Source organism: Salmo salar, chromosome ssa10 (assembly GCF_905237065.1).
Source record: "Salmo salar chromosome ssa10, Ssal_v3.1, whole genome shotgun sequence".
NCBI lineage: Eukaryota > Metazoa > Chordata > Actinopteri > Salmoniformes > Salmonidae > Salmo > Salmo salar.
The window spans coordinates 85,318,159-85,329,063 of record NC_059451.1 but is presented as its reverse complement, the minus strand read 5'-3'; the positions used below and the strand labels follow the sequence as shown (position 1 = coordinate 85,329,063).

The following is a 10,905-nucleotide window of genomic DNA, read 5'->3' as shown; positions in this document are numbered from 1 at the left end:
TGTATATATACTGAGATCACTTGACAGATCATGTGATATTTAGATTGCACACAGGTGGACTTTATTTAACTAATTATGTGACTTCTGAAGGTAATTGGTTGCACCAGATCTTATTTAGGGGCTTCATAGCAAAGGGGGTGAATACATATGGACGCACCACTTTTCAAATTTGTTATTTTTTTAAAGTAGTTATTTTTTTTATTTCACTTCACCTATTTGGACTATTTTGTGTATGTTCATTACATGAAATCCAAATAAAAATCCATTTAAATTACAAGTTGTAATGCAACAGAATTGGAAAAATGCCAAGGGGGATGAATACTTTTGCAAGGCACTGTAAATGTCTCTCGCTTCATTAGCTGCAGTCTCTCACACCATAAAACACCGGGAGTCTATCGGAGATGATAACACAACATACCCACCCCAGGAAGGAAGGGAGAGGAAAATCCATGCGCTACATGGGCTAGATTGCAAAAAGAAAATAACAAAATAAATGAATATCATTCCACAAATTGTCTCTATGTTTTTCAACGTGTTTTGTTTTGGCACATTAGATCAGAGCCGTAAAGTCAGCCAGTCCTGGACCTAGAGGCATCTTTGATACTAAGTGTGTGTGTGGGTGTACATGTGTGTCCATGGAGCTCAAAGTTTGCTGTTCTTCTGAAACTGTGAGACCAAGCCCAGCACCTGCTCTGTAACTGTGATGACTTTATTGTGCATGTAGGCAGCGCTGTTGGACGTGGTCTCCTGCAGGAAGTATCTGTAGTTCACCATGATGCCACAGGAGTTGGCCACTCCCCGGGGGCTGGTGTCTGCATGCCAGTTCAGCCTCCACATGGCGGCACCGTTCTGCAGGTGGAAGTTGGCCACAGGGTTCAGGGTATAGCCGCGCCGCTTCTCTCCGTAGAGGTACCAGGCACAGAGGCGCATCAGGACGGGCTCCAGGACGTGGACCAGGCGTTCAGAGCGGGTCCACTCGCCAGTGCTGATCAGTTTACGCAGGGCATCCAGGGCGTTGGTATCGGGGGCTGTGTTTGTGATATCTGCCACCTCCCTCCACTCACGGTCAGTTAGCAGCTCCATGCGGCCCTCCTTCCGGTGCTGGCTGAGCAGGCCCTGTAACCAGGAGGAGAAGCCCGGGATGGGAGACAGGCTGGAGAACTGGGACATGTGGGGGAACTCACTCTGCAAAAAGATAGACAGAGAGGATAGACAGCCTCAGTCTAAAACAACTTTGTCTACACCAGTTAATGAATAATACCAAAGAGGTATTACAGAGAGAAAAGTACATGAAAAAGGTATGAAAAAGTAACATTAAGGAAAGGGTTAGATAATATATGTTCAATAATAAATTGTCATCCTGTCAAATTTACATTTTCTGGACCTGTCCAAGGGAATGCACTTTCCAAACACTTGATAATGAACCCAGTATGTAATACCCCAGTGTCTCTTGGAGGAGCTGAACTCATTGAACTACCAATCAGATACAAACGGCTTTGTTTCCCACTGCAACACACAGCAACAGCACCAATCGACTCCATCTCCACATATATGCCATTGGGATTGATAGAGATGGATGACCCCCTCATTCTCTTTCTCTACCCTGCCCTCCCTTTCTCCCTCACTTTTAATACCTTCCAAGCTCTTGACTCTGGTCCCTAGTGCCTCTCTGCCATCATCATACACTGCCTGCCTGCCGCCTAGGTTGCACTCTCTCCCCCTTTTCTTTCACCTCTTCACAAGTTTTCTTTCTTGCCCTCTCTCGCTTCTATTACCTGCCACCTCTCCCCCTCTCATGTTGGATCTTTCTTGTCTAGGCTGATAAGGTACAGAGCTGTGTGGTGTGTTGATTCACAGGAGGCAGCAGAGGAGGCAAAGTGTGTCAGACAACCCCTGGAGGCAGATGTTGGAGTGAGCCTTTCCTTCTACCTCTCCCTCTCTCTCCCTCTTTCTCATTCAATTCCTCTGTACTTCCATCACACGAGTCAGTGGATCTGAGGATAGCCATGTCAAGAGGTCACTTTCTATTCATCAGTTCAATTTACTGTAAAGCCTTGGTCAGCAGGCTTAGAGCAGGCATGCAATCCACAGAGAAATAAGTACAGGCCAAATGATAGGGAGACAGAAAAGGCCCTAGAGAGTAATGCTGAAAGACAACGGGATCCTCCTCCCTACTTCCTCAACCACACTGTGACCTTCTCTTTCCCTCCCCATCATCCATCCATTGTAGTGGTCCCTCAGTGGCTGTAGAGCTGTTCTATTGCCCTTAATATGGGGCATAACACTGCAATGGCACTGCACACAGTCACAATGTCATCTTTCTTTTGTTTTTTGTCCTACTGATATGAGGGGTTATCAGCATGACCTCGGGATAAAGCCAGAACTCATTGGTCACAAGAAAAGGCTTGGTAAAACAAAATTACGTTTCTGCTTTAATTCAATATCTGTAGAGTTCAGATGGAATCGGCAAAGTTCAAGCCCTACAAAACAATGTACATCCCTAGAACTTCATAGATCGATTCACCAATGTCAAGAGCTCAGATTGAACAATGGAGAGGCTAGAATACTTAGTTCAGGACTAATGTTATTGAATGTAAACAAGGCTACTGTACATTTCAACAAGACACACACAACCTACTCTTATTCTACAAGTCTATACTATGCCAGACTAACAACTACACTCACAGAAAAAATCTCTTCAAAAACAGAGTCCATATTTACTATAAATAAAGATTCCAATAAATAAAGGCTTTCATAATCATTTGCTTTGCATGTCATTATAGCAGGACATAACCATTTCAACCTTTCAGACAAGCCTCCCAGCTATGTAAATCCATCAAGTTGAGTGGATCTTGTTATTCCATTCAATGTTCCAATCATTTAATAACAGCTATAGCTGGAGCACCGTGACATGGAGTGGCTTCCTCTCCTCTCAACATGATTAGGTCTGACAGCTGAAATGTCAATATTCCTCTCTCCATCTTGGCTGAAATGTGGAGAAGGGCATTCAATCCTACCGCAATCCCCTCTTTACCCACAAGCACACACCTAACATGCAGGTGGAAATACAGGATTGTGTGAGTATTTAGTTTAATTCAGCTTGTCTAGGTTAAAAAGAGCATGTCTAAGTTAAAAAGAGCATGTCTAGGTTATATTACAAGAAATGTTTATCTTATCATAATTACCACTCTTCCCACACTGAAATAGCCTCCAGCTTATGTTGAACTACTGTTGTGATTGACTGCCATCTGTTTATTGGCCATGGCCAGAAGTGCTTGGGGTGTCGTGAGTGGTTGTGGTTCTAAGAACTTGGTGGAAGTCTGGAGAGAATGGAATTCATCAGGTGACACTGAAGCGAGTGACTAACAGAGTGTAAAAAACTCTGACCATGGAGATGGCTAATAAATAACGTATTATGACGCAGGGGAGCAGCTGATTGACTCAGGAGACATTCCACAGTGTTCAGATGTGGGGGCCCATGAGAGGGGCAGTCCGACTTTGCCTGTCATTCTGCTCATAGAAACAGTGGCGTGATGTCATTCTCCACCCACCTGCAGCTCCCGCACCACTCTCTTGATAAGAACGTTCCCCAGCTCCACCCCCTGCAGGCCAGCCTGGGTGGAGGAAATGGAGTAGAACACTGCTGTATTGACCTTGTTCACATCCTCCTCCAAGTCCAGGGTAGCCAACTCTCTCACGATACTCTATGGGACAGGAGAAACAACATTGTTGGAGTCAGACGTACAGTCTATTATCAAATTGTGATCTCCAGTACTATAAAGAGGAATGAATCTACATAATAGCTAAACCAACGTCTCAATTTCTGCATTCTCTCTCGTATTCAATAAACCAGGTATTCCATATAAAACCTCTCACCTGTATGTTATCAGAGATGTCCTCTGTGAGTGCCACATGCAGGACGACCAGTGGTTCCCCTGGCATGGCAGCGTGAGTGAAGGCATAGCAGCGACGGTACGGCCCCACCCTACGTTTTATATCGGTCCAGTTCCTCACAGGGTGGACAGCCTCGTACCTGCCAGGACATACACAGTCAGACATGGGTTTACTGTAGAGCGATAAGTGTGTGTGTGTGTGTGTGTGTGTGTACTACAGGGGCTTCTTACTGGCTGATCTTCTGCAGTATCTCGCAGGGGGACTGCCAGGTGATCCTCTCCAGACGTAGGAGACCCACAGAGAACCACTCCGACAGCAGACTCTTCAGAGTGCCATTCAGGTCCTGCAACATCAGAACACAGAGGTAAAGCTCCTGTGTGCTCTGGCCAGTTAGTCATGAGAGAGACTAATCCGAACCAAATACAGGATGTAGCTGCTACAGTATGGCTGTCACAAACAACCTATTTCTATTTACCTATTAACAAAAACCTTTGCTTACTGATTAAAGTGATCATTTAAAGCATATTAGTGCCTCAGAGCCTCACACTCCCAGCACCTAATGCCATCCAAATGGTTTTAGCACACTGAAAACAAGCTGCCATAGTGCTTACAGGTGTTATTTTTTTCTCAATCTGTAACTAGTGTCAGCTTAATAACACTGTGAACAACTCAATCAGCTCACTTAAGTATAATTCATGACGGAGTGTCATCACACTATCTAGTGACTGACAGCAGCGTTAATAACATTCAGCCTAGCTTCCCTCACAGGCTGGTATCAAAGGCATGGCTGTCACATAATCCTGTAGTTCCATGATCACCTACAAGGCCTACTTTTTGTAGGGATATGTCCTCCGGGGCATTTGTTTGTTTTCATTATATCTGTTGGTAGTGACGATGGCACAGGTGGATCTGGAGCCTACGGTACTGTATATGGGGAGACATAGGCCTCGCACTTCAATAAACACATTGCCATATGAGCAGGGTATTGTCCTCCTCCAAGGACCTGACTTCATTATAGCAGACAAAGGCTCTCTCAACAAACAAACAGTACACACATACAAATACATACCATTATACCTGCATAAACTCACACTGAGTTAAGGCTAGACGTACTCTATTCTGTCCATCTACAGCAGCACCTGGCAAGTCAACAGCCAAACACTGTACCTGACAATAATAATGTGCACTAACATAGCCCCCCAAAAAATAAACATTGATAACTATTGGGCCTAAATAGTTTATGCCTATCCCTTCCAAAGCAGCTGAAAGTGCTTGTGAATTCTACACTTAGCAAAAGCAAATGACAAAACTTTGAATTCTGCACCAAACATGAATTATACTGAAAAAAAATAGAAATTATTTTACTGAGTTACAGTTCATATAAGGAAGTCAGTCAATTGAAATTAATTAATATGGGCTCCCGAATGGCGCAGCAGTCCAAGGCTCTGCATCGCAGTGCAAGAGGCGTCCCTACAGTCCCTGGTTTGATTCCAGGCTGTATCACGTCCGGCCGTGATTGGGAGTCCCATAGGACGGTGAACAGTTGGCCCAGTGTCGTCCGGGTTTGGCTGAGGTAGGCCATCACTTTAAATAAGAATTTGTTTTTAACTGACTTTCCTAGTTAAATAAAGGTTGAATTAAAAAATTATAATATTGGCCCTAACCTATGGATTTCACATGACTGGGTAGGGGTGCAGCCATGAGTGGGCCTGGGAGGGTATAGGCCCACCCACTGGGGAGCCAGGCCCAGCCAATCAAAACGAGTTTTTCCCCACAAAAGGGCTTTATTACAGACAGAAATACTCATCAGCTGTCGAGGTGGCAGGTCTCAGACAGTCCCGCAGGTGAAAAGGCGGATGTGGAGGTCATGGGCTGGAGTGGTTACACATACAGTAGTCTGCGGTTGTGAGGTCGGTTGGACGTACTTCCAAATTCTCTAAAATTATGTTGGAGGTGGCTTTTGGTAGAGAAATGAACATTTCATTATCTGGCAACAGCGCTGGTGGCCATTGCTCCCTCAAAACTTGAGACATCTGTGGAATTGTGACATAACTGCACATTTTAGAGTGACCTTTTATTGTCCCCAACAGGTGCACCTGTTTAATGATCATGCAGTTTAATCAGCTCCTTGATATGCCACACCTGTCAGGTGGATGGATTATTTTGGCAAAGGAGAAATGCTCGCAACAGTGATGTAATCAAATTTGTGCACAAAATTTGAGAGAAAAAAGCTTTTTGTGCATTTGAACAATTTCTGGGATCTTTTATTTCAGCTCATGAAACATGAGACCAACACTTTACACGTTGCATTTTTGTTTGTGTTTTTACGGACAGAGTATATTTTACATTAGTTATCTTGTATTTTGATTATTTTTGAAATTTTTTGTCCCATCCATATTTCCTTATCTAGCTGAATTTCACACTGGAAATACACTCAACTGAATTATTCCCCTGCTCTATGTTCGCTACATACTGTACCTCATTGCGGAGAAGAAATTAACATCCATGGGCGTAGCATAGCTTTTGGCCGGAGTTAGGATTTGGGGTAGCCAGGCAACCACATAACCCCCAGGGTCAAAAACTTATCCAAAACAGCACATTTTAAAAGTGTGTCGGTGTGTGTGTTTGATGACTCACACAAGAAAAAGCCAAACTTAGAATCTGATAACAGGAGCAAATAAATAATTCTGAGATTGATGTTGAACCCTGAAAAAGCTTTAAGATATTATGCTATGTCAACACATACAACCGTAGCTGCCGCCTTGCCTCTGGGTTAAAGAAGCTCCCAATTCTTAGTCACACAAAAGAACAGCAAAACTCAGGGAGAAATATGTATTTCATTGACCTTGCGGCAGATGAAAACCTTTGAAATGGAAGAGTCGAAATAGTCAGGTTTAGTGACATGGAAGTAGAAGGGAGAGCAAGAGAAGAGGCTGAGGAATCAAAGACCTTGAAATTAAACTGGCCTGAATGGCTGTGACAATAATGTGAGCCTTTGAAAAAATGCTTGAGAGATTCTAATCCTTGAGAGAAAATTTAATTTTTTTCATTGGCGCTGTACCAGTAAAATTTGAAAATTTGTGTTACAGTATATGCCGTTGAGGACATTGATTTGGAATTTGCACCGTTGTTACACAGTTGCTAGTATTGCATGCACAAAGAGAACCATAAGGAAACTGTGATGCATATGAAACAGGAACCAAACCCAAAGTTATTCAGTTGTGCAGTCAAAGTTTCCAAGGTGCAACAGGACAGCTTCCCAGCCCCTACTACACTATGTGCCTTTTGCTCCAGTAGGCCTAGATGACATGTGACAGACTTAGGCTAAAATTGCCTCTGATAAACCACAACCAATATACTTGTCAAATGTAAGGGGCCACTAAACTGAAGTCACAGCAGAAGTAAATGATGAAGCCCAGTTATTTTCCTAATCTCTCACCTCCCAGGTTATTCTGTGCATAGGTAAAGAAGAATGAAAATAGTGAGAGAAAATACAAAATTGATAGACCAACAGCAGGAAACAAGTCTACTATAGAAATGTGAGACACTTCTAAACAACCTTGGTAATTGCAGTCTTGGCAATTCAGAACTTTTAAGGCCTATTTGATTCTGCTTGACTCGCTGTTTTAATTACTATCATGTTTATGAATACCTCTTTCTTTCCTCCCACAGACACATTGTAGGTGAGAGGCTCTTATTTTACTCTCACCTATTCCATTTTTAAACCCCAATTTTTCTTTCCCCAAAGTAAGGTAGACATTGTGTACAGTACAGCTGTTCTCGCCTACTGCATTGACAGTGCCACCTTTTTTAAAGGAACTCCTGTGGGTGAAATACTGTATGTCATATCTAGCATCATTCTCAAACACAGGTAAAGAGCTGATGCAGCAGAACATAAACAGATAAACAAATCCCTGTGTGAGCTAACTTATATGTAAAGAGGCCAAATAATAACTGCGGGAACATGCTGGTAAAATGAGACAAGCTGAGCAAGCATTTCCCAATTGATGACCAATTAGATTTTAAGCAATTTTCCCATTCAGTGCAAATTTCCTTTCACCTCCATGTCCTACATCATCCAAGATGGAGAAAATACAGAACCAATTTTATTTTTGAAATGTTTCCACTACTTGGAGTCCACCTGTGGTAAATTCAATTGATTGGACATGATTTGGAAAGTCACACCTGTCTATATAAGGTCCCTTAGTTGACTGTGCATGTCAGAGCAAAAACCACGCCATGAGCAATTTCTGCAGCATTGTTGGTCCACAAGAACCCAGTGGTCTCCATCATTCTTAAATGGAAGAGGTTTGGAACCACCAAGACTCTTCTTAGAGCTGGCCGCCAGGCCAAACTGAGCAATTGGGGGAGAAGGGACTTGGTCAGGGAGGTGACCAAGAACCCGATGGTCACTCTGACAGAGCTCCAGAGTTCAACCATTTCTGCAACACTCCACCAATCAGGCCTTTATGGTAGAGTGGCCAGAAGCCACTCCTCAGTAAAAGGCACATAACAGCCAACATGGAGTTTGCCAAAAGGCACCTAAAGACTCTCAGACCATGAAAAACAAGATTCTCTCGTCTGATGAAACCAAGTTTTAAACTCTTTGGCCTGAATGCCAAGCGTCATGTCTGGAAGAAACCTGGCACCATCCCTACGGTGAAGCAAGGTGGTGGCAGCATCATGCTGTGGGGATGATTTTCAGCGGCAGGGACTGGAATACTAGTCAAGATCGAGGCAAAGATGAACGGAGCAAAATATAGAGAGATCCTTGATGAAATCCTGCTCCAGTGCGCTCAGGACCTCAGTGCTGCTCGCACCAGTCTATCTCATGGTCAGAACCTGGTAATATCAGGATGTAGGATGGGGCATAAACCTAACAACTTCAATGACTAACTTCTCTGAACGGGGGACAAAGCATCACCAAATTCCATGAGAGTCCATTACATAGGATGAAGAAACAATACTCCGAGCCGCAGCTCCATACTATTTGTCAGACATAGAGAACTGATACTGTATACTGGTTGTTGGGGTGGGATAGGACTGGGTCTGGGAGGGTCCGTGGGTAGCTTTTGACAATTTATTTTGATTCCTCATGTCTTACTCATTGGTAGAAAAATGTTTGGCACAGATCAGATGATGGGTGCTATATTTATTAAATATTATATGAATCCTATAAATTAAAATGGCTTAAATTCTCAGATCAAATTATATTTCTAACTAAATAACGATGCAGGAATGCTAATCTTATCTGTTTCTAACTACAGAAACAATTTCAGAACAATCTGAGATGGTAGGTGTCATGGCTTGCTGAATGTCATGGAATGACCTTCATGACACTTTAAAAAAAATAAAACAACCCCATATGATTTTGAAATGCTTGGCTCAGTCACAGTTTCTTCACTAGGGCAAAAGTGATCAGAGATTAACTGCTCTAGCAGTGAGTTGAAATGGGACACCCATACCAATGTAGGTCAAAGGGGGCTTCCATGTCATACGTTGTCAACACCTTTATTTAGTATAGTACATTAGGCCTGCAACTGATTTGCCTTTGACACACAAGTTTTAAATGTGCTGTACCTACAGTATACATTGGTTACATTGTATAAGGCACCTACATCTGTTTTGTTTCTTGGCATTAAATATAGAAACATGTAATCTATTAGCTTGTTTGTAAACAAATCACGTGTTTTATGTTATTTTCCATTGGAAAAACTTCAATTTTCAATAACACTTATCTGGTTATGGCAGTAGAACTGGCTCCATTTAGTGAACATTAGTTTTTGAGCAGGTGCAGTCAGATAATTGTGTTAATCTTTATTGTTTATCTATTTCCCGAAAACTCCGAAGAAATAAAAAGTAGATTCCAAGTACTGAAATACATGTACTGTTGTGTAGAATTCCTGGCTGCACCTGTCAATTATTTCCAAAACGCGCTACGGGAATTGACATTAGCAGGCCACCATAGAATATTGTAAACAGTGGCTTTACCCGAATGTGAGGACTGTCACTTCCTTTAGATGAGATTATTTCAAGCAGATCGGCACGTAGGTCCACCAGGAACTTCACTCCCCCCTCAACCCTGCTTATGTGATTAAGCAACTGTTTATAGCGCGGAGTCAGACTGTATCGTAACCTGTCCTCTACTTGCAATATTGTAGCTAAGTCCCTTAACTGAGTGTCGAGCAGCTTGCCTGCTAGCTCTGAAACTCCTTTGTGGTCCACACCAAAATCGTGTGATAGCGTTGCTAGTAATTGTGACTTCTCTTCCTTTTCAAGGCTTCTGTAGAAATGCATAAATTCCACACTGTTCGATTCAGGTGCTGGCGGGGACTTCTCTCTCGTCTCGTATGTAGGTAACGGTACCACAACCCTCGTCAGTATGTCCTCCATGGATCTGACAGTACCAGGTGCCGAGGTAGACCGAGAACACACGCTTCGAAAGTCCAAGGCCTGGAGCCTTAAAGCCGTTACTAAAACACTTCGATGTCGCCAGCAACTCACACCACTGCGCAATGTAGAAATGATGGCCTGGGGTATCATCGCAATCTGTACATTCTCTCTTTCCAGTTGTAAATAATACCAGAACCACCCGTTGCGCAACCTGATCCTTTACGGTATCTTATTAAAGAGACAGTACAACAACTATCACGGCGAGCCTGAAGGAAATAACGCCAGTGTTTTTTGTTTTTCCCCAACCTGTTTTCCCAATGTCACTCTCCCCACCTCAAAATACCTGATTTAGTTTTTGAATCTACTTTTTTATTCCACGTGGTTGTGTGTATGGGAGAGCAATTATGTAACAAAAAGAGAGCTTGGATTGGAAATGAGTGAATAGGTAGTGAAACGAAAATCCCACTCAGCCAACCAAAAACTAGGTAAATGACCCAAAAATACTACTTTATTAAATAAATATTTAAATCCTCCATTAAAATAATCACTGAGCTTCAAGAGCAACTTTGTTTGCTGATATGATGATAGCTGCATTATTGAGGAAAGTGTTTACTTGCT

The 10,905-nt window shown here is 42.8% G+C and overlaps 2 protein-coding genes across 3 annotated transcripts in view; one reads left to right on the top strand and one right to left on the bottom strand.

Annotated features, from left to right (window-relative positions):
- Nucleotides 1-322: 322 nt before the first annotated feature.
- On the bottom strand, nt 323-10,535 carry LOC106560874 (malonyl-CoA decarboxylase, mitochondrial). Its single transcript, XM_014124260.2, has 5 exons — nt 9,886-10,535; nt 4,125-4,237; nt 3,877-4,033; nt 3,552-3,704; nt 323-1,185 (listed from the first exon to the last, which is right to left on the bottom strand). Exons 1-5 carry the CDS (start codon nt 10,435-10,437, stop codon nt 643-645), a joined length of 1,518 nt encoding a protein of 505 aa, XP_013979735.1. The 5' UTR covers nt 10,438-10,535; the 3' UTR covers nt 323-642.
- zgc:173742 (DNA topoisomerase 1) overlaps nt 9,857-10,905 on the top strand; it is a 35,436-nt gene continuing 34,387 nt past the window's right edge. Inside the window, exon 1 of one of the 2 annotated variants that reach the window (XM_014124258.2) lies at nt 9,857-9,941. The gene's annotated coding sequence lies outside the window, so the exon portion shown is untranslated. Of the gene's footprint in view, nt 9,942-10,552; nt 10,773-10,905 lie in introns of those variants that run through there. The other variant, XM_045688172.1, reaches the window with a different exon arrangement.

Bases quoted from the DNA above. Each gene is read 5' to 3' on its own strand.
- LOC106560874 (XM_014124260.2), bottom strand. From the start codon at position 10,437: ATGATACCCCAGGCCATCATTTCTACATTGCGCAGTGGTGTGAGTTGC. The intron at 3,705-3,876 runs GTGAGAGGTTTT...CCTGTCCCATAG, and splicing joins ACATCTCTGATAACATACAG to AGTATCGTGAGAGAGTTGGC. The intron at 1,186-3,551 runs GTGGGTGGAGAA...ATCTTTTTGCAG, and splicing joins GAGTGGTGCGGGAGCTGCAG to AGTGAGTTCCCCCACATGTC.